Here is a 27,054-nt window from a genome sequence, read left to right as displayed (position 1 = left end):
AATTATCTTTCTGCCCCACCAAACAACATTCAATAAAACACAATTTGCTTTCAATGTAGGATGATTTTTCTCCTGGGCTGCTTGCCCTGAGGCTGATCTTCAATTCTGAGAGACTGCAGGTGATCCTGGAGGGTTACCTGGACAAGACATCACCTACAGGAGGCAATGTAGGAGGAAAAAATAAAAGATTCCATAAAGAATTTGGAGGAGTTATTTGCTTGTTTCTATGTCACTCAATGAATAATTCAATTTTCTAAGGAATACAGTAAGCAGGTGTTAAGTTTCACATCTGAGTTGAGTGACCTCAGGGATATTATAAATCACCTCAACATTCTCAGCCCACCCAAGTACCTTGCAGCCTGTTTAAATATCGACAAAAACAAAACTAAAAGCTTTTACTTAATGCTATGATTTAATGTCTAGTTCTAGCCACTTGGCCCAAATTGCAAAATGGGATATTTTATTTGATCGTAGCCTGATCATACAGCAGATTTCAGTTCCCAATAAACAATAGTCATCAGAGATTATAACAATAATTAACTAATAAGGAGAACTGTTCTTCATTTCCTCCAGTGCTTTTTTTTCCCCTCCAGCAGTTACTTGACACTGCTGGGGCTGCAGTTCTCTGGTGTCGTCATGCTTGTGCCCACTTAGTAAATATCAGCAGCCGATTCAATCACAAAGAAAGATTTCCATTTGTATAGTGCCTTTCACAACCTCAGGACCACCCACGTATTTTACAGCCAACGGAGGTACTTTTTGGAGTGTAGTCACTGTTGTAATGTAGGAAGCATGGCAGTCATTTTGCACACAGCAAGACTCCACAAACAGCATTGTGATAATGACCAGATAATCTGTTTTTTTAGTGAGGGATAAATATTAGCCAGGATACCAAGGAGAACTGCCCTGCTCTTCCTCAAAATAGTGCCATGTCCACCTGAGGCACCCAGTAGGGCCTTGGTTCAATGCTGAACGACAACACCCTGGCATTGTAGCACTCCCTCAGAACTCCATTGGAGTGTCAGCTGAATTTTTCTGCTCAAATATCCAGTGTGGAACTTGAACATATTTTTATTCTTTCATGGGATGTGAGCATCACTGGCTGGGCCGGCATTTGCTGCCCATCGCTAATTGCTCTTAAGATGATGCTGAGCTGCCTTCCTGAGCCACTGTAGTCCATTTGTCCAACCCACAACCATCTGACTCAGAGTACTACTCATTGAGCTATCGCTGTTCATGGACACTAATATGACTGAGCTCCTTCCTGTCCCTGACACCCACATGTAAACTCTTTGATGTAAGCGTCATTAGGTGTTGTTCAGTAGCAAGGCACCTGGACTGATTCTTCATCTTGGCACAAGGACACTGAAGCCAACTGCAGTACTCTGATCCCTGCCATGGTCAACGGAGACCAGAATCAAACCTGGAGCCTTCTGGCCTTTTATTAAACCATGGGTCATAATTATGAAAAAATAGCCAGTACATGGTTCTAATTTCCATACAACAATGCAATGCCAACATTCAAAGATGTGACTGTTCAATTATATAAATCCTACCATAGACAGTAATACAAGTCTGCAATGGCTGAATTGGGACAGCATTTTACACAATTCTTAGACAGGGAGAATTAAAAAATATGCATGTTACAAGTAGAGAGCTTCTAAAACAGCAATGGCTTTGCAAAGCACTATCGCTGTTGCATGTGATCTCACTTGAATACTTTTGCCTGGAGTGTTTTCCATGCACAATTCAAATCAGAGTCCAAATCACAATGTTAATATATTCATGCAGTTTAAATATCTGAATTGTGGGGGAGAAGGGAAACAAAGAAATCTTTGTTACTAGATAAATTATATCCTAATATATCATCTATCTTCAGCAATCATGAGTTCTGTTAACAATATATACTTGGATGACACTTTTTGTTAAAAAAAAGTTAATAGCTACTGTAGATAGAGAGTTCACACGAACACAGGCCACAGAAAGAGTCTCTCAACTTCCTCAGTATGGAATTCTTGCTGCGCAGGTGGTTATAATTATAATCAGTTCTTGAAGCCACTCTAAAGGTTCATTTGGTTATTTTCATGTGTTTCATTTCCACGTTTATGTGGACTTTCTTGGCTTCAATATAAACTGTGGAATGTTGGTTATATTTAACATGCTGGAACATTGGTTTTTGATGTCTTAATAAGAGAATTTTGTACAACTCCCTTCTCACAGTATTTAGATGTTATAGTCTGAGGGCTCCAATGCTTACAGAATTGAAATAACTTTTGCTGGGGGAGCAACTACATCAAAAAAAATGTCAAAACGGAATGGGCATCTCACCATTCAGAGGCAATATAGCTGGAGTCAGACTGTTGCACAACTAACAGAAAGAGAAAGCCTTCTTTCTTTTTTTCACACAGTTTACTTCAGTGACACATCGTCCAACATTCTCTGCCCAAGTTGCAGAACAGTGAGCAAGCCATAACCAACCCTAACCATGACTTTTGCTAACTGGGTACCATGTAATTAAATTATTAAGAGTAAATTTGCAGTGATGGAAACAGATGTAGAATGGTAAAATAGTTTTATAGTGTACATTTAATAGTTTAATGTAACAAAGTACAGTGAGACAAAGTCAAATACGACAATAACTTGCACATATACGGCACCTTCAACATAGTAAAATGCCAAAGGTGCTTCACAGGTTCATAATCAGTCAAAAATTGACTGGAAGCCAAAAAAAGGCATTAGGGAAGGTGCCCAAACACAGACACTTAATTTTAAGGGCTGTCTTAAAGGAGGTGAGGAAGAAAGGTTTGGAGAGGGAATTCCAGAGCTCAGAAATCAGACAGCTGAATGGTACAGCTGTCAAGAGCAGTGTGGAGGAAATGGGGGATGCACAAGAGCGCAGAATTGGAAGGCCAGGAGTTTTCAAAGGGTTGTAGGGCTGGGGGAGGTTACAGAGATAGGGAGGGGTGAGACCACAAAGGGATTTAAATATGGAGATGGAAATTTTTAATACTGGGGCATTGGTACACTAAGAGGTAATGTAGGTTAGTAAACAGAGATGTGGGGGGTTAGGGTAAGGGCAGCAGAATTTTGCATGACATCAGGCTTATGGATGGTGGAAGATGGTAGGTGAGAGGGGAGATTATTGGAATGGTCAGGTCTGTAGGTAACAAAAGCATGGATGAGGGTTTCAGCAGTAAATGGGCTGAAGCAGCAGCAGAGATGGGTGATGTTGCAAATGTTGAAGCAGGAGGTCTTGGCGATAGAGAGGGTATGGGCTTGGAAACTCAGCTCAGGGTCAAATAGAAGATAAGGTTTCAAATATTCTGGTTCAGCCTGAGGCAATGGCCAGGAAGGGGCCAGGAACCAACAGCTGGCAACAGAGGCTGAAGATATTGGCTTTGATCTTTCCAATGTTTCACTTAAAATTCAGTTTTGCATCATAAGTAAAAGATGCAGGAGAAATGAAGAGTAACTTGTTAATAAATCATATGGTTTATTCTCTGCTGAAGCACCACTAAAGTGGAACATTATTGATGTCACCACACATCAATAGATGTATTACACTTGAATATAAATATTGTAATATGCACACTGCTGAATTCTCAAGCACTAAAGACAAGAAATAACAACAAGGTTTGCTAGTAGCACCATGTGTTTTCAAGTGCCGTCCTTCAAAAATTTCAGGTCTTTTTGGTAAAGTCGCCACAAAGTGCAAGTACGCATAGGACCAATTTTAACTGAGAGAGGGGACAGGGCAGGTAGCAGGGGCGCTCGTGCAGAGTTCAGCCTGAGGTCCAGGCCATTTTAACACCTGGACCTCATTTAGGTACTACAGCCTTGTGTCTTGACCGAAATCAGTGAGTGTGACATCAGGGCCTCCATTGGGAGAGGGGAGCCTGCGGGCACCAGGATCCCAAATGAATGATCCCTAAGCCTGATGTGCATGCTGCTAGTGGATTGACAGCAGATGCTGGCACTTGGAAGGGAAGGTCGGGGGGTGGGAAGGCCCAAGCACTACTTCAGGGCCTGATGAAGCACTATTTGCCTCTCTGGTCCACACCGAATCCTCCGAAATGTTCACAATTGCATGATTACTTTAGCTTCTTTGGACCACTTTGTTTATGCATGGCAGATTATGCCTTCAAATGTTGTCCAATTTGGGCCTCCTGATTTTTTAAAATTTTACTTGGAGTCTTGGCCTGACGATATCAATTTTGAAGCAGGCTCTCACATGCCAGGCTCCACTTCTTTCCTGCTCTGAGGTGAGTTAGATGGCGTGGCACAAACCCTCTCACTATTTTAATCTCTCACCCACATTCGGCAATATTTAATGTCTCCCAGGAGTGGGGGCTATATAATGGGGTGCAAATGCTTGGGGTGTAGAACCTGTTACCTTCCTGATTCCCCCCAATTAAGTCTGGGATGGGAAGGGTCGAGAACAGCCTTCCTGCCCGGTGGTCAACTCCGAATCCTGCTATCACAGGTATTCACTCAGTGGTGGGAGGGAGCTATGTCACATGGGCAAACCATCGGGTAAAACCTGATGGATATGCCTGCGGCCTCATTGTGGGGGGGGTGCACCCTGTGCCCATTAGAGGGGCCTGTTGATGGCAAGGGAGGGATACGCAGAAAGGCAGCACTGTCCTTTATACTGACTGCTCCCCACCTCTTCACTGGGGTCTTCTTGACTGGCCTGGCAATCGCACCTCATTTTCCTGCATTCCAGAGCTCCAGGGACATCCCTCATCCTGGGGCCTACTGGCAGTTGCCTCCATTCCCGGTGGTGCTGCTGGTATTGGAGAGCTGGTGACCTTTGATTGGAAAGCAGCTCTCAGAGCCAGACCATCCACCCTGCAGGAGCCAGGAACCCTGATGGCAGCCAGCTGACTGCCTGATTGGGACGTAATCCTAGTAGGTCTCCCAGAAATGGCCACAGCAGGGTTGCTGCTGGCTCTCCAGCTGGTGGATGGGGCACCCACTGCGACCATTAGTTCCCCCCAATGTTCCTGTTGGACTGTGGGGTTGGAGTGGTTGGGTTAAAAACAAGCCCAATGAGCAGAAACATTCCATTATATTAGAGGTGGAAAACTTTGGGTAAGTTTACATGAATTACAACTGACCAGAGAAAAGGGTTGGATATTAAATCTCTGGTAATATAATATTGAATTTTACAGTCTCATTCAGGACTCTAAATCAACTTCAACTTAAATTATTTTTGAGGGTAGATGGTAAGAATCAGGTCTTAATGTATTTCAGTAAAATCTGAAACAAGTGATATTTCTTTGGTGTAATTTCAATGATGATCCTCTTATGAAAAAGCATATTTGGAGTTCACGATCAATAAGATTTACACAAAATGCTTTGGTGTAAAAACTTAATTTAATGGATGTCCTGGTGTCCATGCTATAAGTTTAATTGCTAATCACAGTATATTTTTAAATGACAAGGATATAGAAATGTTTCACATGAAAAACGTTTCTTGCCAACATAAACAAATTAATTTAATCAACGTCAACTCAAGTTATGGGTGTAATGATGATGTAATGTGACTTTGAACAATCACAAACAGCTGTGTGGATTATTTTTTTAATTAAAAGCAGCTAATTTCCAAAGAAATGCTTGTTTTTCTTCAGTGCTTGAAGTATCATTTTCTTTCTGCTCTCCTTCTGCCAAATTGCATGATTGCAACCGAGGAGAGAGAAAAGCTGGAAGGTGCTTTCAAATTCGACATGAAGCTTTAGAATTACAGTGTATACAAGAGAGAGAGACAAACGTTAGCCAGAACGGAGTCTAGCGTCTCACGCCACTGTCAAAGTGATAGTCACTTTAAAAAAAAACATTTTTTATTGCTATTAACAAAAAGGAGGCAGTCAGCTCCAACAGGGGTTCAAGCTTAATTATAACTGGAGGTGTAGGTGATAGGTCACTTGCTAGTCGGTTGTAGCATTGTGCTGAGGAATTTCCAGCTAGGCTTCTTCGGGTAGAAGTAAAACACTTGCTCTCTATTTTGAAGTGGTCAACCAACGTTACATAATTGTATTTATAACAGCCAATCACAGATGATGACTAAATTATTAGGTTTGATAGAACCTTTCTTTACTGGTAAAAAGAAAGAAAGAAGACTTGCAGTTTCCTACACCAGAAATGTGATCATGCCCAGGTAGTTTGTTCTTTTAGTGATGTTGTTCGAGAGCTAACTATTGGCTAGGATATCGGGGAGACTCCCCCTGCTCTATTTGGAATAGTGCTGTGGCATCTTTCACCATTACCAGCGTGAGCAGAAGAGCTTGGTATAGCATCTCATCTGAAAGATGGCACCTCTGACAGTGCAGCAACCCCTCAGTAATGAACTGGAGCGTCAGCCTAGATTTTTGTGCCTAAGTCTCTGGAGTGGGATTCGAACCCATGGACTCCTGCCTCAGGATACTCTTGTGCATTGTGGTATTGGTATAATCTTCATCACTAGCAGTGTTTATAGACCCAGAAACAAACTATCAAGAGAAAGTGACTTTTCAACTCGGCTGTTGTAATTAAGTTTAGATTTTCCTTTTTAAATAATTGGATACAACACATTTACATACATTAAATAGAAACACAGCACAATTTTAAATCATACATCGTTTAATCTTACAAAGCAATATTTGGAATTAACAAAAAAATGTTTTTATTATTTTAAACAGAATTTGTTGCCAAGACTATTACTTGTTGATGTATTTATATACAGATTAGCACACTGGATACATCTTTGGCAAGCTGTGATTTTTTTTTAGGCATCTTGTGAGCATTAGGATGCCCCAATACCAAATATCTTTCCATATTACAAAAGCAAAAAGGTCGAACATTTACAATGTTATGGAATAAGTTAAAAGCACCAACAAAAACATCAACCAGAAAAACACGTTACATCCTTAATTTCAATATACCTCACAAAGCCTTACCAAAATCCGAAAAAAAATGTTCCAATTCAGTTCTCTCTGAGCCTTCACTTTGCCTAAACGCAACCTATTCAGATTGAGGAACCATCACTCAACAAAAGGGCCTTAATTAAATGATTGGTTTTTTTTGTGTTCTGTGTATTGGGAGTTACATTCACAGTAACAGAATCTCAGGAAAACTTCTCGACAATAACATTGTGGAAGTAAATTGGAATCATAGTTCTGAAGACTCAGGTTGTTGTTGAAGTGGAATGTATGGGTTGCATCTGGTCATGTTTTTGTGCCTCGTTTGCCAATCCATAAGTGAAGAAACTTTTTAATCAGGAAGCTGGAATGTGAAAAAGGTGGCATAAGTGCACATGAAAAGGCATCTTTAATCAAACAGAGCGAGAGCCAAAAGCAAGTATCGAAAGTGCCTTTTGATCCAGATAATCAAAGAATTGCAACAAAGAGCCTTTCATGCTGTTTAAAAAAATCTAATTCATAAAATTGAAGTTTTAGGGGACTATGAGGTCCACTTGATTCCCATCTTCATCACCTATAAAACAAGAAAGTTTGAAACATTTGGAGGACCACAGAAGGCAGTAAAATGTGTTGATATTGCCACACAATACAAAAAGTCTTGGCAGTTTCTTGAAAGTTTCCAAAATTTTCTATCTTTCGCTATAACGAATGCCGGTTAGACAAATCAATAGGAATTTTTAAATCCAGTATCTTTAGAGATGTCAGGGAAGTTTAGTGATTTTCTTTGGAGCTGCAAAATGTGTCTTTGTGCAAATTAGGGTTCTGACTGTGCCGGTTTCGACTCCGAACAGATGAGAACATGGTGCTGCAACCAGGCACTTTGCACTTGTGCAGCTGACGAAGGTGCACAGTTTTGTAATGAGCCCTGAAGGTCCCTTTATTACTGTACATCTTCTGGCAGATGTTGCACATGATTGGTGAGTTAGCAGAAGGGGTTTGTATCAAACGGTCAATAGGCTCCTTGACCACAGCAGCTAGCTGGTATAACTTATCTTTCACCATTAAATCAGAGCGCTCAAAACCTTCCACATCATTTACAGGAACCCCTTCTTCACTCCCGGCATCTGAATCCCATGAATGGATACTGCTTCCTGACTTGACGCTGGATGTAGTGCTAAGATCCAGCACAGCCCCATCATAAAACCCATCTCCTCCTTGGGCATCGCTGGACTGCTCCTGAGCGTTGTTGAGAGAAAACACAAAATGTTCATTTTTGCTCTTTTCTTTCAGTGTTACTGGAGTCTGTCCCATGTGAGTTCTTACCAGAACATCTTTGCAAAGTTCCTTTGTTATAGGGGTGCTGGTGAAGAAGGTTTGAGTCTCATATGAGCCTTTGGTCAGAAGTTTGTGATGAAGATTGATGTTCGCACTATGTCTAAAGATGAGCAAAAGGAGACATCAAATAAATTAATCAATTTTCTGGCACTGGGTTAAAATGTAATAATCTGTTCTGTGATACACCAAAAGATGTGAATCTTCTGCTAATGTGTCAAATTGGAGCTACAGGCTTGATATCCTTTGCACATGCATTTCTCTCCAGTTTAGTTCGAAAGTATTATTTTAATCAGTGGATCTCCTGAAATACTGCTCGCTGATCACAGAATGCGCATTTGTACATTTCTATCATGCAACGCTGTGGGCAACCTAGCCTGTCACTGCAAATGTGCAAAAGCCATATTCGCTGTGCAACCTTTAGGACAACTGGAGGCTCAGTGGATCGTCAGGCCAATAGAGGCTTTCCTTTCTTTAAAAAAAATGTAAATGTGTGATTCCGTATGACATATGAAGTGTAATGTCAGATGTGTTTATTCATCAGTGGATCTCCCCAGCACTGCACACAGTAACTTGGATAACTGTATCCAGATCAGGTGTTATAAAGCTCAATGTATTACTCCGTTAAGTTGACAATGTGACTTCAGTCCAAAGTGTTGCCCTATAAATATAGGGGCTTAGGTCTATCAAAGGTTAATTGTTTTATCAGGGAACTTTGCAAAATGGGATGTGATAATCAATTTCAGACTGTAGCTCAGGAGCCAAAATCAAATGTGTTTTGCTTTACACAGTAACCAGAGATTTTTAATTGGTGCATTGGGGATTGAATTCTGCAAATGCCCGTTTTATCATGGAGGATTATAAGTGGCCTTAATTATTGTATGTTCCTTTACCTTTGAATTTAACTTTATTACATCATTTAAAAAAAAAATCAGGGTGGTAGACAATATATTGGAGGTTTACAGTAGCCATGTATATTTAGGAACAGTCAAGAAAGGAAAGAAAATAACTTGTATTTATATAGCACCTATCACATCCTCAGAGTGTTTTGCTTTTCAACCAAAGGATTGCCTTTAAAGAGCAATTGCTGTTATAATGTAGGTAACTATGTCAGCTAATGGTGTTCTGAGGTTTATCGTAATTATGGGAGCAGGACTACTGTGTTGCTAATATGGGATGCCAGCATTGCAGAATGAAACCTAGCACTAGAAGATGGAACATGAGGTTTGATTCACCAGGTGACCTCTAGGATCTGTTGATATTGGGCAACAGCCCATAGTTTTGAAAGGGTGGGAAGGGAAAGGGATTCCTGGAGTATGGAAATGCTATGGGGTATACTATCCAAGGGTCAAAGAACATTATGGGAAGTGTTTGGGTGGTAGCCGTTAGGATGGTCTTAATGCCTTGAACACTGAGGGAATTTTACGTTATCCAGCAGTTAGAATTGGAAACAAAAACAGAATTACCTGGAAAAACTCAGAGATAAAAACAAAAAAAACTGCGGATGCTGGAAATCCAAAATTAGAATTGGAAACCTGAGCTGAAGTGGTCCTGGGGAGGAGAGTTAAGGTGTGGTAACATTGGACAGCACTGGGGGAAGGTCTTGTATTCTAGCAATATTGGACGGGATAATGGGATATGAAGCACTTGTCTCAGAAATGGAGTTGGGAGGGCATTCCTGTAACATTTCTGGTGGCGCCTGATTCCTTGGGGAGCTTCAGGAAGCATTTGAGTGGGGTTTCAGGAGAGGTAGCCTGACCAGCCCATTTCCTATCATATCAAGCTCCTCATCAAGGTACGCTTCTTCCGCCAGCCTCTAAATTAAGCAACTCCATGACTTAAATTCTGTCTTAACTCACCTTGCCTTCTCTATTCCAAATTCACTGAATTTCAGTCCTCATTAAGCATCATCCTCCCCATAAGCTCTGCTACCTATATTCACAGTCACCCCACTGAACTTGTCTCCCAAGCAATTACAAGTGCTTGTAATCATTGGTCAGGATTGCAGTCTGTAGCCAGTTTTAAGGCTCCTTCATGACAATTCCCTATTTATCAATTGCATACACAAAGAGGTGGATAGGTGGGACAATCTTAGTAGGTAAATGTGGGTAACGGTCACAGATGTCAGGCCTCAGGGGGTTGAGCTAAGACACATATCTGACAGAAGTTACACAACGTGTGTGTAAATTCTAATTGATCTTTTTGCAAATTTATTATGGTTAGACAATATTAATTGTACTTTTTTTCCTGAACGTGGTCAGCTAGCTGAGGTTTAAATAAAACACTCTGAGCAAGATAATTGGTTTGTGTGTCTTTTAAAAATAAATATATTTGACTGGTCTCATTGTTTTGAATCTATGGAAGAAATTTGAACCAAGATGGAATAAATTGCAAGTGCAAGAGCAGGTACAACAGCCAAATTGTGATGCAAAAGTGTGAAACATGAATGCAATAGACACAAAGTGCATGACGTGTATAGAACAGTAGGTCCAGTATTAAGCTTCTAGAGAATGCTGAATGAATCACTCTTCATCCTTGAAGGTTCAAGAATGGCAGTGACTTTGACTTTAGCCCCAGCTAAGACAACTAAGATGGAGAGAAAGAAATAAATAATCATCTAGGCTTCCTGCTGACCCTTGACAGGATATGCATGTGTGTGGGGCTGTGTATGAAGGAGAGGGAGAGACGGACAGATTGAGACTTTGGGATGAGCAATAGCAATTGTCCATCTCCACTTTTACCAGTGTTAAAATACAAACTGCTCGCAATTCTTGTCCACCCACTTGCTTCATGCTTCACTGCCTCCCTGCAATCTGTCCAATGACCATCACTGCCCTCCTCTGTATTTCCCTGCGGAATGTCCATTCACTTATGAACAAGGCCCTTGCCACCATGAAGATTTTCTGGCTGACTGCACTATCATGACATTGATGGAAACCCGGCTTACAGGAAATGATACCTTGTCCACAGGGTTGATATAATAGCATGAGTAGAGGATTGGCTAACTAATGGAAAACAGTCAATATTAATGACTTGGATGAAGGGATAGGTCGCATTATAGCCAAGTTTGTGAGGATACAAAGGGGGTAGGAAAGCAAGTTGTGAGGAGGATACAAAGCCTGCAAAGGGATAATAGGTTAAGGGTGTGGACAATAAAATTGGCAGATGGAGCATAATTTAGGAAAACATGAGGTTGCCCACTTTGGCAGGAAGAATAGAAAAACACTACTGTTTAAATGGAGAGAGACTGCAGAATGCTGCAGTGCAGAGGGATCTGGGTGTTGTTGTACATACAAACATGTGAATTAGAAGCAGAAGTAGGCTATTCGGCCCCTTGAACCTGCTGTGTCATTAAACAAGTTTATGGCTGAACTGATGGGGCCTCAACTCCACATTCCTGACTACTCCCGGTAGCCTTGGGTTCCCTTATTAGTCAAGAATCTATCTACTTCTACCTTAAAAGTATTCAATGACCCTGCCTCCACCAGTCCCTGGGGAAGAAAGTTCCAAAGACTTATGACTCTCTGAGAAAAAAAAAAATTCCCCTCATCTCTGTCCTAAATGGGAGGCCCTTTATTTTTAAATTGTGCCCCCTAGTTCTAGTCTCTTCCACTAGGGGAATCATCCTGTCAGCATCCATCCTATCAAGCCCCCTCTAGATCATATAAGTTTCAATAAGATCGCATTCTTCTAAACTCCAATGGATAAAGGCCCAACCTGTGCAACCTTTCGTCATAACATAATCCCCACCCCACCCCCATCCTAGGTATTAGTCAAGTGAACCTTCTCTGAACTGCTTCTAGCGCTTTTATATCCTTTGTTAAATAACGAGACCAAAACTGTACACAATACTCCAGATACAGGCTCACCAACGCCCTGCACAACTGTAGTAAAACATCCCTACTTTTACATTCCATTCCCCTTGCAAAAATGCCAACATTACATTTCTCTTCCTAATCATTTGCTGTACTGTATCTGCACAGTAACATTTTGTGATTCATGTGCCAGGACACCCAGATCCTCTGTACCTCTGAGTTCTCCAATCTATCTCCATTTAAGTAGTATAATGCTTTTCTATCCTTTCTGCCAAAGTGGACAAGTTCACATTTTCCACATGATACTCCATCTGCCAAATTTTTGTCCACTCACTTAACCTATCCATGTTCCTTTGCAGGCTCCTTACGTCCTTCTCACAACTAATTTTCCTACCTATATTTGTGTCATCATCAAATTTAGCAACCATACGTTCAGTCCCTTCATCCAAGTTATTGATATAGATTTTCTATAGTTGAGGCCCCAGCACTGAACCCTGTGGCACTCCACTTGCTGCGTCTTGTCAACCTGAAAATGACCTATTTCCTGTTAGCTAACCAATCCTCTATCCAAGCTAATATGCTACATTAATCACAAAAAGTTAGTGTGCAGCTACAGTAAGTAATTAGGAAGGCAAATGGAATGTTAGCCTTCATTTCAAGCAGGATGGAATATTTAAGTATGGAAATCGTGCTACTGCTGTTCAGGGCATTGGTGAGACTGCACCTGGTGTACTCTGTACAGTCTTGGCCTCCTTACTTAAGAGAGAGATATACTTGCTTTGGACGCAGTTCAGAAAAGGTTCACTAGGCTGATTCCTGGGATGATGGTGCTTTCTAACGAGAAAAGGTTGAGCAGGTCGGGCTTATAGTCATTGGAGTTTAGAGGGATGAGAGGTGGTCTTATTGAAACATAAAAGCTTCTGAGGAGGCTGCACAGGGTAGATGCTGGGGGCAGGGTTTAAAAATAAGGGGTCTTCCATTTAAGATGGAGATGGCGAAGAATTTCTCCTCTCAGAAGGGCGTGAGTCTTTGGAATTCTCTTCCACCGAGAGCAGTGGAGGCTGGGCCCAAGGCTGAGTTAGACAGATTTTTGATTGATAAGAGAGCCAAGGGTTGGGGGGACAGGCAGAAAAGTGGCGTAAAAGCCACAATCAGATCAGCCATGGTTTATTAACTGGCGGAGCAGCCTCAATGGGTCAAATGGCCCAGTCCTGCACATATTTATGATCGTTTGTCCTTTACTGCTGTGTTGTTGAAAGTTAAAACTTTTCCATCATTGGTCTGCCCAAACCATTTGGTAGCACCATGGCCCTTATCACTAAGTCACACCTTACCCGATCTCTCCACCTACTTCTCTAGAAACTTCTCCTCCATTGACCATCTTACATAATTCTTGGGATGTGGGTGACATTGGTGAGGTCAGGGCTTACTGTCCATCCCATAATGTTTGAGAAGTTGAAGGTGGTGGGCCTTCTTCTTGAATCGCAGATGGTGGTTTTATACAACTGAATGGCTTTAAGGCCACTTCAGAGTGCAGTTAAGAGTTAACACATAGGCCAGGCAGGGTAGTGAAGGCCGGTCCTTCCTTAAAGGCTATTAGTGAACCCGTTGGTTTTTATGACAGTCTGACAGCTTCACGCTCACTTTTACTCCTCAGCTTGTTATTTTCAAAAAAAAACTGAATTCAAATAATTTCAGACAACAATGTCGAGGTTTCAATTTAAATTCACTAGATTATTAGTCCAGGCCTTTGGATTACTATTCTAACATAACCACTATGCAACTGTACCCTTGTTTCATCCCTTTTATCACTCTTTCAAAAGCTTTCTATCAATCCCCAAACCCAATCCAAGCTCTTCATCAAGGTATGCTTCATCCGTCAGCCTCCGCACTAGACGACTCCAGCCTCAACGATTTAAATTCCACCTTACCTCACCCTTGCCTTCTCCATTCTAAATTCACAGACCTCGTCCTCCCTAAAGCTCTCCCTCAACCTACACTCTGATCTATATTCATGTCACACCCACTGACCAATGCCTATAACCTGGTCCCAAACACTGGCAAAACCACCACCTACATTCCCCTATCCCCTTCCAACCTCACTTCCTTTCCTTCTCCTGGAGAAATCAACTTCCCTAAGCAATTGCAACTGCTTTTCCAAACTGCTAACTGCCAGGCTTTGGCTTCCCATTCATTACAATACTTCTGCCTGTTGATCTGCTCAGTCATTCTCTCACCACCAGCTTTGATGCTCTTGCCTCCAGTTACATCTTCACTTGATTCCGTTCTGTCAAGGGGAAGCTAGATAAGCACATGTGGGAGAAAGAAGCAGAAGAATATACTGGTAGAGGGATAGGAGGTGGCTCACATGGAGCTGTGGACTTGGTGTAATGTGGTGTAGCTTCCTTTGGTATGCCCTTTTTCATCCTCTCAGTACTCACAGAATTGGTGCATCTGGTGAATGGTTAATTTAGGCAGCCATCAGCAGATCTGGCCGAACCACATCTCCTCTTCCAAAACTGCTCACTACTTTGGAAAAATAACCTCCAGTACCAACTAGCTCATTAATCCTCTCTCCCTGCCCCCTTTATTATCAACTCTAGCAACAAGCGTGACAAATTGTCAAATTTAGCTGTCACTAGGATTGAGGTTATGTATTATTTCTTCATCCACCAACACAAACCTTCTTGCAAGGTCCCATACATCCTCCTCAAGCTCATTACCCTCCTGAAGCTCATACTGTCCACAAGATCCACCTCCTGCTCTCGTGTTTCAGGACACATCGAATTCAACAGCTTCAGACCATGAACTCTGTCCTCCATTTTGATTTTTTTTTAAATCATGTGCCAATCTTACCTTGTTTTCCTGTTTTAGCCTTCATACAGGGCTGTTCATTATTGTGCCATTAACACTCAATCTGGACCAATGCTTTGTTTCTTTACTAGAACCATTACCTCCTCTTTTGTTATTCAATCTCTCCCACCCTCTGCCCTATCCCTGACCTCCCCTTTTGTTCTTCCTCCCCCATTTCAACAGCCTAAAACCCTTCACGTTCCCACCTCCCTTCAGTTCCGAAGAGTCACATTTGACTCGAAAACTTAATTCTGTTGCTCTCTCCACTGATGCTGCCAAGCCTGCCGAGTATTTCCAGCACTTTCTGCTCTTATTTTGACCTGTTTTTCCTGCACTTGCACCCGTTTCCTCTGGGGGCCCCCACTATCTGTCCTTGGCCCCGTCCTCTTCAGAATCTGCATGCTGCCTCCTGGCGACATAATCTGAAGACATGAGATCTGCTTTCACATATTGCTGATGACACCCAGCCTTGCCTCTACACCATCTGTCTTAAATCCTTAATTGCCTTTAAAGGATCTTGGATGAGCTCTGAGTTCCTCCAGTTAAACGCTTTCGGAGAAGGGGGGGGTGGGGTGCAGCAGTGGCTACTGCCTTTGAAAGCTGTCAGAAATTCCATAGCTTTACCATTAATTCCTTCTCTTCCCCTCAGCCACTGTCTTAGTTGGACAGGTTACTAGAAACCTTGGTGCTACATTTGACCCTGAAGTGAACTTCTGATCTCATATTATGTCCACTGCAAGGATAGCTAACTTCCTCCTCTATCTGCCTCCACCCTTGCTGCTGACACTCTCACCCATAATCTCTTCCACTTCCAAACTCAACTATTCCAGTGCTCTCCTGGCCAGTTGCCCATTCTCTATGCTTTGTAAACCTCACCTAAATCAGGACTTTGCTGTCTGTGTTCTAGCCTGCACCAAGCCCTGCACACCCACCTCTACGGTTCTTACTGACCTACACTAACTCCCCACCCAGAAGGAAAAACTAGTTCAAAATTTTCAAATCTCAGGGAAAACCATACTGGAGTTCCATTTTAAGGTATACAAGGCCAGTTTGGACGAGCTTTACTGGTACCCTTCATTTCTAAGTTTTACTGGTTTATCCTTCTGTCCTGCACTCACTCCAATTTAAAATGCTCGTCCTCACATTTAAATCTCTTCATGGCCTCATGGTCTCTATCTCTGTAGCCACCTCTAAACCTATAACCACCACCTCTAAACCTATAACCACGCAGTCTATAACCTTCTATCAGCTCTCTGTTCTGGTCTCTTGTGCATTCCTTTTTCCCTTTGCCCCTCCACAGGCAGCCATGCCTTCAGCCAGTTAAACCTCTTGTTCTAGAATTTGCTCCCTAAAATTTTATGGCACTCCGCCTCCCTCGTCTCATTTTAGATTCTAAAGAGCTCTTTGGCCTCAATCTTCCTCTTTGCCTAATTCATTTCCCACTTCTTCATTTTTTACCTGATCACACCTCTTGTCAAGTACCTTGGCACATTTTTCAATGTGAAAGGAAACATTCAAATAAGGTGGCATGAAAGTGAGAGGCACATTAAATAGATGGGGACCATATCAGGCTTGGCTGATTACCTTCTCACATTTGGAAAGCCCAGCAATAGTTGCCTGAGCAAGTAAATGCAGAAAGGCCACTGGAGGCATCCGACTCTGCCCACCTACAGGGCAGAAAGGATTTCTGGCGGGTGGCGAAGTTAAGGGGGCATCTATTAAGGTATGCCAATGTTGATAATGCATCCAAAATAGGTAAAAGAAAATCAGTGTTACAAAACTGACAGGAAGACACAGCTGGCCAAACCTCCTCCCCATCGTGGAGTGTGTAAGCAAACTTACCACTTCCCAGACAAAGAAATGCAAAAAAAAATGTTTCAGTGACATTTCAAAAAGCCACTCACCAATGACTGTCACTTGGACATGTGCCAGCTGCCCCTCCCCAGGTTTCCTACACTGAAGGCCCGAATATTTGCTGGGACATTATTCCGCAGATACCAGGAGTCCCTCAATTCCTTAACCAAGTGGCCATTCTTCATCTGAGAGTCAAGTTGGTTTCAGTAGGCTAGTCGACAGGGAAGGGCATCACACCAGCCATCTTCGACTGACGCAGTTCCCAGCAGGAGGCTGCGTTTCTCCCCTCTTTATACCATCGACACTGAGGCTGCCATTAGGTAACTCAGAGGATCAGGCTGGATATATATGCTTGGACTGTCGGACTCAACTAGTCATTGTCTAAACTCAGTAGAACAGCAGGGAATCCTCTCTCAGTCTTTCTTAAATTTCACTGAAAGCTGAAATTCTGCCCCAAAGTCATTCATTATATATTATTTTAAGTAGACACTGTGCAAGACATTTAATTTTAGGCTTCAAAATCTTTGGTGATTTTTGTTTCAATATAATAACTAGAAGGCAAAATTGAAGGGACAATCTTCCCTCAGTCACCACTCCCCACTGCCCCCAGTTTTATTAGTTTCCCACTCCTCTGCACCTCCACAGCTGCAGTTCTGGCTCCCCAGGGCCAAAGCAGGTGGAGCAGCCAAAATTCCAACAGCACCGTCTCAGACACAACTCTGCTTTCTGTACCTGCGCCAGACACAAGTGCTGGTTGCCAAGGAGAATCCAGGCAAAAGGTTTTCAAAACATGCAAATATGAGGACCAATTTGAGAATGCAAGTTGAAGTGAATCAGAACATTATTGAAGCAACTGCTTTCAGCTTTTAAAAACAAGACAAGAAGCAACTTTTCACTGACCTGTCCCTACTGCGCCTTGAAGGGAAAGCTGCGTTACAACCTCCAACTGTGCACATGTGCATCTCCTTTAGATGCACATTTTTGTAATGCAACTTAACACTGTAAGAACTTTTAAACACCTTCTTGCAGACATAGCAATAGTTAGGATTAGAAGTACCCTTATCTGCAACTGGCTGCGGACATGTGCAGCCATTCACCGCTGGACTGTCGGAACATGGTGAACCAGCCCTCTGATGCAATAATGCACTGTTGAAGTCTCCATTGATCAGCCTGCACTGCACTTCCTTATAAGTGTTTGTTGGCTGCAACCAACCTTCTGCTTTAGATACCAAGTTCTCGCCACTGTCTGGTTCAGACTCCCTTTGCTCATCCCCAAGGGACGAAATGATTACAGTTTTTGTCTTCACATAAGCATCTCCATTTTCCAAGTGAAGTGGGACATTGTCTGATTTTCCTTCAGTACTTGCTCGCATATTAGCAATCATCAAGTCTTGTTGCTGCACTTTAAGGCTCTGTTCTTCTGTATCAGACAAATAATTGAAACTGCTTTCAGTTCCTTCTAAACCATTGTTCATATCCTCAAACTCACTGTCACTTCTAAGTTGTGCAGCCATGCCACAGTCAGGAGCTCCACTTTCGGGGTCCTCTAGTTCTTCCATAGTTTCTTTTTCGATTTTAACAGGCATGCTAGATTTACGTGACTTCTTTTTTGGTACGGGATCCCTTGATGGGTCTCTTGCTGGAAGCTGCTCAGGGATCGAAGGAGCTGTGACAGGTAAAGAAGGGAGGGCGCCTGGAGGGACAGCAAGTTCAGACGGTGTCACAAGGCTGCGATAGAAAGGAAGGACTGGCTGCACGGTCTTCAGGTTTTGAAACATGGTGCCATGCCCGGCGTTAGGAACGCTGCTCAGAGCATTGTTCTGAAGGCTCGACTCTGCCCGGGGGTTATCAAATCCTGTCAGAGAACAGGTGTCCGTGCTAGGGCAGTTAGCGATGTCAAGTTTTTTGTTACTGACCTGGATAACGGTTGTTAAAGAGCAGTTTCTTAGATCCTTGTCACGATTGTTTTTCATGGTTGGCATGTGAAGCCTGGGGTTGGGATTGGAGCTGTGACGATTACGGCTGCGTAGGGAACTGAAAACCATATTACAACCTTCCACTGTGCATCTGTGTTTAATTTTCAGGTGAACTGCATTGTAATGAATCTTTAACGTGCCTTTATCATAAAAGGTCTTCTCACATGCACTGCAGTAAACACGTCCCTTGGTTGTTAGGCAACTAGCCTTTTCCATGGATTTGACTCTGGTATGAGAAGGCACATGTGCTTGCTCGAGCTCGTGTTTTGGTGTTACACTGAGTGAAGGAGAAGCCACAGCGCTGGACTCATTGGTGGAATTATTCTTCAGATCTAGGTTAATGTCCTCTTGGGAATTCTGGCTGTTTTCTTCAGCACTCTGGAAAGAATCAGCATGAGTATTTAAAAGAAAACTTTTACTGATAGGAATTGGAATTTCTTGCTTGGTTTCTCGTGGTCTATCTTGAGATTGATCAAGAAGGAAGCTGTTCGGAGATGTCCCCAGAAGGGGCATTGGGATAGGATTGAAGAATTGGAATGGTAACATAAATGCCAGGTTGTTTACAATGTTCTCAAAGTGATGAATACTGTTCACGTTCACTTTTTCAGAATGAGTGGCTAGACCAGGATTTCGGGTTTGATTGCTGCTTTCTATAAATGCTCTGATGTCGGAGTTACTTTTGGTAGGCGGGACCACAACAGCATGTCCCTCCTTCTCCTGAATCGCCATGAGCTCTACGATGGATTTGGTTTCTCCAAAACGAAGGAACTGGTGCAGAGAGACCATTTCTTCCTCATAAGTCATTATGCTCCACCGATCGAGCACTTTTCCTGAGGCATCCTGTAACACAAGAATTAGCACTGAATAAAACTCTATCATAGCCTGGCATGGTTTACTTCATTGATAATGTCCCTAAAAGTGGCTTCACATTTTCTCACTGGAGATGGGAACCTTCACCACTGAAGGGCACATGTTGGAACACTATGGGCAAAAGAATCCCAAAAGGGATGGTGGGATTGTCCTATGAGGAGAGATTGAGGAGACAGGACCCGTATTCTCTAGTGTTTAGAAGAAAGAGAATTGATCTCCTCGAAACATACAAAATTCTCACAGGACTCGACAGGGTACATGCAGGAAGGATGTTTCCCCTGACTGGGTGGAGGGATGCAGAGTCTAGAACCAGAGGACGTGATCTCAGAATAAGGGGTAGGCCTTTCAGGACTGAGATGAGGAGGAATTTCTTCATTCAGAGGGTGGTGAATCTTTGGAATTCTCTACCCCAGAGGGCTGTGGAGGGTCCGTCGTTGAGTATGTTCCAGACAGGGATCAACAGATTTTTAGATATTAAAGAAATCAAGGGACATGGGGATAGTGCGGGAAAATGATGTTGAAGTAGAAGATGATCTAGTTGAATGGTGGAGCAGGCTTGAGAGGCCAAATGGCCTACTCCTGTTTCTTATGTTCCTATGCATGACCCCATGTGCTGGCAATGGGCGAGGGTCCCACTCATTTCCACAGATTCAGAAAAATTGCTCCCATTCGATCAACTGCAGCAAACAGTGGACCAGTTTTTGAGGAAGCATTTCTTATAGTTCTCACATGGTTTATCAACTGATTGTTGAGGTTTCAAAATACTCAAGGTTTCAAATACTCAAAAAGCCAGTAAAACATTCTTGCTTCAATTGGATGAACTGGATCTGTTTCCACTCAAGCAGTTACATGGAACAAGATATAAAAGCAAGGTGCAGCAAGGCAAAGGCAAAATCGAGTTTTAATTATCCCAGTAGAGCTAGACATTTTTAACTCATTCTATGGGATTAGGGTAAGAAGGGGGATAGTTTTTCTCTCGGCTTGCGCTCCCTCCCAGCTGAAGCAATAAGAATTATTTGTATTGGCAAATGTGAGGAAAAATAGGAAAACTTTTTTTTTGAAAAACTTACCTTTCCAAGAGTAAGGAAGATGCTGCACCTCAGAGCGAAAAGGGTACTCACCCGAAAGTAAGCACTCTCAAGTAAATAAACATTTATAAAACGTACTGGCACACATCAATTCCTGAGGTAAAATGAATAAACAGAGCTGCTCTACCAATATAACAATGGTTATAACGGTTCCTCTCCAATACATACTCAAATAAACTACTGACCCAATTTGTATCTATAACCTGGTCACAGGCTTTAAGGTGACTTTTGAAACTAGAGACGGAGTAAGTCTAAAGGGTTCATGAAGAGGATTTGAGAGTACAGACACATAATGGCTTAAAGCTGTGTCGCTGATGATGGAGCTTGCGATGATACAGCTTGCAATGACGCTTGGGGGTGGGGAGGGAGAGAAAAACACAGAAGACCAGTGTCAGGAGAGAGGAAGATGCAAACTGGGACATACAGCTGGAGAAGGATGCTGAGGTAGGGTGGGGTGAGAGCATGAAGGGATTTGAAAATAAGGGTAAGGATTTTGGAAGTGATGCAATGGGGCTAATTCACTCTGGGGTGGTGGAAATGAGACTGTGTACAAGGTGCATTGGGTGGAATCTGTGTGAGATGGGATTTGGGAAACTAGCAAAAAGTGAGCTGAAGAAATTCCATCTAGCGGTAATAAAAGTTGCCCATAAGAGGTTCAGCAGTGGGGAAGGAGGGGGCTGCAGGGTTCCAGGACAATCTGTTCTGACTGTGGGATTTCATGCTGTTTGTAGGCAGTCTGTAATGGGCATTCTTAGGGACAGGGTTTGAGAGAGCTAGAGCTATCATCATTAGTTTCTAATTACCTCTTCTCAAGTCTCAAAAGAGAGCATCTGGGGTAAATTGGGAACAGTTTCAGCTCCTTTATTCCCTTGCATGTCTCATTGTTTTTTTTGTTTTTGTAGTCAGGGGTGCTGTTGAATTGGAACTTCTGCCACAGGAGAGACAACAAAAGAGGATTGTCCTATCTGGGGTTGAGGGCCATAAGTTTCCATTGCATGAAGTCATCAAGTGAGCCAATGCAGCCATAGGTGCCTCATGCCTCCATTCAAAGGAAGAAGTTGTTTGATGGTATCAGATGAGGAAAGGGTAAGTTTCTTCCTCACTTCAGCAATAACAATTTGCATTTACATTGCAGCTTTAACGTAGTAAAGCATCACAAGGTGCTTCACAGGAACATCATCACACCAAATCTGACACTGAGCCACATAAGGAAATCCTCAGACAGGTGACCAAACGCTTGATCAAAGATATAGGTTTGAAGCACCGTCTTAAAGAAAGAAATAGAAGCGAGCAGAAGATTCAAAGGAAAACATTTTGTTGCACGGCTAATCTGGGATGCACTGTCTGAAAGGATAGTGTGGAGACAGATTCAAGTGTGACTTCCAAGAGGGAATTGGATAAGCACCTGAAGGGGAAAAAAAGTATTGCAGAGCTATGTGCAAAGCCTGAAGAAGGGGATACCACAGAACCACAGAAAGGTTACGGCACAGAAAGAGGCCATTTAGCCCATTGTGTCTGCGCCGGCTGAAAAAGAAAAAAGAAAAAACTAGCTGTCTATTCTAATCCCACCTTCCAGCACCTGGTCCATTGCCTTGCAGGTTCCAGCACTTCAGATGCAGATCCAGGTGCCTTTTAAATGAGTTGAGGGTTTCTGCCTCCACCACCAAACCAGGCAGCAAATTCCAAACACCCACCAGCCTCTGGGTGAAGAAGTTTATTCTCATGTCCCCTCTAATCCTTCGACCAATCACCTAAATATGTGTCCCCTGGTAATTGTCCTCTTTGCTAGTGGAAACAGGGCTTCCCTGTCAATCTAGGCCCCTCATAATCTTGTACTCCTCAATCAGCTCACACCTCAGCCTCCTCAGTTCCAAGGAAAACAACCCCAGCCTATCCAATCTTTCCTCATTGCTGCAATTTTCCAGCCCTGGCAACATTCTTGTAAACCTCCTCTGTACTCTCTCCAGGGCAAATATGTCCTTCCTGTAATGCCGTGACCAGAACTGTACACAAAATTCCAGCTGTGGCCTAACCAGCATTTCATTCACTTCCATCATTACATCCTTGCGTTTGTATTTTATACTTTGTTCAGTAAAGGAAAACATTCCATGTGCTTCCTTGACCACCTAATGCACCCATCCTGCCACATTCAGGTGCCTGTGGATATGCACTCCAAGGTCTCTCACTTTCTCTACCCTCCCATTTATTGTGTATTCCCTAGCTTTGCTTTCCCTCCCCAAATGCATTACCTCACACATCTCTGGATTGGGTAGATAGGGTCACCTGCCACCAACTCAATAGATGGAATGGCCTCCTGTGCTGCAACTACTCTATCACTTCGACTGTGGTTGAGTGCAAACCCTTTCTGCTCCTAAGGGCTATGGGGTTAATATCAAGAACCTGGATTTGCACATGCAGCACGTAGAATCTTGGCACCTGGTGAAAGCTCTGCATCCTAGTCTCTGGTACCTGCATTCCAGATGTTGTCTGCTGCGCTGCTCTCCCTGACAGTAAACATTGCAATTGGCATTTCCTTGATACTTGCATGTACTTCAGGCTGCCTGATGTGCCAGCCATTACCTGGGATCATTTGGAAGGATCAGGTCACACAAAAGCTTGCGGTACATGTGATTTCTATGGAAAAATAATCCAGAGGTGGTCTGCATTTCACTCTGTGGCAGTTGCATAACTCTCCGCCAGCCTGTATTGTGAAAAAAGCAGTGACGAAAGACCTCCTCTGACAGGTTCTTGCATTTTCTTTTATTCATTCACAGGATGCGTGCATCGCTGGCTAGGCCAGCATTTATTGCAATCCCTAACTGCCCTCAAGAAGGTGGTGGTGAGACACCTTCCTAACAGCGCTGTTAGGAAGAGAATTCCCAGGATTTTGAACCAATGACAGTGAAAGGACGGCAATATGGTACCAAGTCAGAATTGTGTGGGGCTTGGATGAAATAATTTTTGGAATGTCTATTCTGACCTATTGGATTGGTTTATCTTTCTTTTGTTTGTTGACTGCCCATTTTTCATTTGTTTTCCTGTCCTGCTTTTTACATGGTGATCAGCACCTTCCTTTATTACCATAATTTGCCATTTTCTGCACATGAGAGTGAAGCCAATCAGATTCAAGTGCAACAAAAAACTTGCGAAGTGCAAACCAGAAGTGTGATACAGAAAGCATGCATACGCATGTCCACATATTCACTAGGGGATCTCCTGTAATATTAGGCTGAATCTTCTATGGAGTGATAATCGGCACTGGATTGCCACTCTGCTTCTCTTTACTTACCCTAGACTGCAGCTGCACATTTCCTGCCAGGACTTCTGACTAAGGTCTGCTGAGAAATGAGCAGCGCGGTTGCTCTGGGAGCAGCAGCATCGGGGCATGTGGAACTGTCAAGTGCTAAGTTTAAATGTCCCAGCCACTTCGACAGGAGAGGAGGTAAGTGTGTAAGGTAAATGAGTAGGATGGGTTGGAAGATCAGGTGGTTGGGGGGGGTGGTGTTCAGGGATTGTTCAGGGGGGTTGTGGGATAGCTGAGGTGGGTGGAGGTGGAGGTGTCACGTGGTCGGGGGCAGGGTCGAATGTTCTGAAGGACGGGGAGTAGTCAGGATGTGGAAGGGTGGGGGGGATGGTTGGATCGGGGGAGTAGGCAGATGGTGGGGAGGTGGGGAGGTTTTCTTTGGGGGTGGGGGGGGTGCAGTTCCATAGTTACCTAGGAGTTAAAAGTGATTGTAATCCTACTAACTTTGCCTGGGCAACTATTGTGCCAAGGGAGTTGGAACCACACTAAGTCTCTGACTTTAAAATCAGAGTTTCAGACACAGGGTAATTGCCCAACAGAAGTTGAAACGTCCCAGGCAATTCCTGTGCAATCCTCGTGTGGGGATTTCCAAAAGGTCCCCCCCCCAGTACATCTTCCCAGGTACCTTCAGGGCACGACCATCCGGAGAACAGAATATCAGGGTCATTGTTTACAGTGAACCAAATAATTAGTAATTTTATAAGAATGTAACATACAAAAAGTGTTCTTCTGACGCTAAGGTGAATTTCCTCTGGAAAAAACCACAGTGGTAGTAAGAGTATAATTGTTTGTTGGTGATGTCATTGAGAGTTGAATTTTGGGCATGCTTTAAATCAGGATTCAGGATTAAGCGCCTGGTTTTTCCTTGTTCCAATTTGAAAAGAAGGGTAGTTGCTTTTTGGCTGCATTTTCTTTTGGGTTCCATATTAGTGAGCTGTTTTCTGTTGGTGGAAAAGTTTCCCTGTGTCCAAATGACTATCTTCCTTGGTCTTCTGCTGCAGTTTAGGAATAAATTAGCTGAAGGTTGTCTATAATTCAGTGAGTGATAGGATGGCAGAAAGTTCACAAATGTAGACATGCGATTTGTAAAGTCAAATTGCTGTTACATGCTCAGGGTCAAAGTTTCATTTTGCCTGGTCAGGAACCTTTGCAAATTGGAATATTCCTGTCAGTTTTGGGCCACAAATCAGAACCAAATAACAGTTTGTGATTGTTTTGCATCTGGAGTCTTGAACCTGTGAGCATTTGGTGCATCATTTATAATATGTTAGTGAATCTCCTGTGGCACTGCTCATGGTGATTCAGATGATTTGATAAGTACAGCAGGACAATGGGCTGTGCTTCCCTCTTTACTGTTAGCAAACACTGTGTTGATAGCTTCACTGATCTATGTGCAGGGAAGAGCTACCCCCATTCCACCCACCAACACCCCAAGTCACTCCTTAAGGTTGTGTCCTGCACAATAATACCACTTAGCTTGCATTGCCTTTATCTATTATCATTTCCCAATCTAGCTTGTACCATTGAGCGACACTTACCACTCTCAGCCTGTTGTATATTTTATGTATCTAGTGCCATCTCTGCATTGCTAAGTGTGCAACATGTTTACTTACAAGAGTTTAAAAATATCTCTGCAATCACAAACTGTCTGCACTATGCTTAACCCAGCTCTGGCTTTTATAAACTTCTGTGGTGTCCGTTTCCCTTGCCCTGAGTCCACACCCAGGCTTAACCAATCAAGCACAGTGAGGATAGATCACTTAGCTACCAGATTCTCATAATTAAACACAGAACTATTGAATAATTGAACACAACACAGCCCAACTTCCCAATATACCCAGATCCTTCTGTATTTGATCAGTCTATTTCCCTTTACTTGACAGTTCCTCCCATCTTACTAAAATGTAAAATATAAAAAATATTTTGGTCATTTTTTTCTCACAACCATTATTATTGTTGCTGTATATTAAAATCATCCAAGCCCCTTATAGTAAAATGGGAGAGGGAGAATTCTATGATACCAAACCATGCTGTAAAGACAGATGTAGAGAGTTTCTACCTTGGAATATTGTTCAGACACTAATAAGGGTATCTTACAACTGGACCCAACTTTTTGGGTGCTACGAGTGCCAAAACAGTGCCTGTGGCGCACACTTGCGTTGTGAATTGCATTGGGTTCAATTTGGTGAGGGCATTAGTGTGCATGTACTGAATGTCTTCCCAAAATTTGCACAGCAGACACAGCATGAGGTCAATCAGTGTATAAAAGATTCCAGCCAATGCCCTCTCTTAACTTTGTCCCAGCTGAACACACATTTAGCTGCAGGAAGCACCCTGCCCCCCCAACCCCAACCCCCTGATACATCATTGTTTAGAAGGATCATCAATTACTTACAGGTTAGTTTCTGGTTGATTTCTTATGGTTTTTCTGATGATTCTCTAAGTGTTTTGTGGTTTCTACTGTTATTCCAAGTTGCAAAAGTATGGAGGGCATGGTTTTTAGTGACTTCAAGGCTTCTGCAGAAACCAGATGCACCTAGACATGGGTGCACTAGTAGGTATTCCCCTTGGAAGACAGCATGGCATGAAAGAATGAACAAAGGCCACGCAGAGCAGGACAAGCTGCTGGAAGAAGGAGTGGGAGGAGTGGGGTGGGGTAGTGGGGGGAGGGTTATCAGTGGGAGGCTGTATCTGCCAGGGTGCTCAGCGAGCAATTCTCCGACCTGAACCTCAGCGAGGAACAACTTGAGAAATGTTGACTATTCAGTAAACACGGCCTCACTGAAATTTGCAGCCACAACTGTAAGTACAGAGCAGGGTGAGGATGGCATTACCAGTGGATGTGAAAGTAACTTTTGTGATGAACTTTTTTGTGTCTCTGGCTCCTTCCAGACTGCACCTGGACATATTTGCAACATCTCGGAGTTTGCTGTCCAAGGTTACATAAGGGAGTTTACTCCAGCTCTATTCAGGGAAAGATAACTACATATCATTCTCTCTTGCCAGATACAAGCAGGAGGTGCAAGCACAGGGCTCTGTTAGGGTTGCAGGCTTCCCATACTG

General features: G+C 42.9%; 1 protein-coding gene across 3 annotated transcripts in view; it reads right to left on the bottom strand.

Moving 5' to 3' along the window:
- Positions 1-6,524: 6,524 nt before the first annotated feature.
- bnc1 (basonuclin 1) overlaps positions 6,525-27,054 on the bottom strand; it is a 139,468-nt gene continuing 118,938 nt past the window's right edge. For all 3 annotated transcript variants that reach the window (XM_041175226.1, XM_041175227.1, XM_041175225.1), the window contains exons 4-5: positions 17,654-19,569; positions 6,525-8,334 (exon numbers count right to left, since the gene is read on the bottom strand). In XM_041175226.1, the coding sequence (XP_041031160.1) occupies positions 7,671-8,334; positions 17,654-19,569 (2,580 nt within the window). In that variant the 3' untranslated portion in view covers positions 6,525-7,670. The remainder of the gene's footprint in view (positions 8,335-17,653; positions 19,570-27,054) is intronic.

This window comes from Carcharodon carcharias, chromosome 26 (genome assembly GCF_017639515.1).
Source record: "Carcharodon carcharias isolate sCarCar2 chromosome 26, sCarCar2.pri, whole genome shotgun sequence".
Taxonomy (NCBI): domain Eukaryota; kingdom Metazoa; phylum Chordata; class Chondrichthyes; order Lamniformes; family Lamnidae; genus Carcharodon; species Carcharodon carcharias.
The sequence above is the reverse complement of the archived record's forward strand: the minus strand, read 5'-3'. Positions and strand labels throughout refer to the sequence as shown.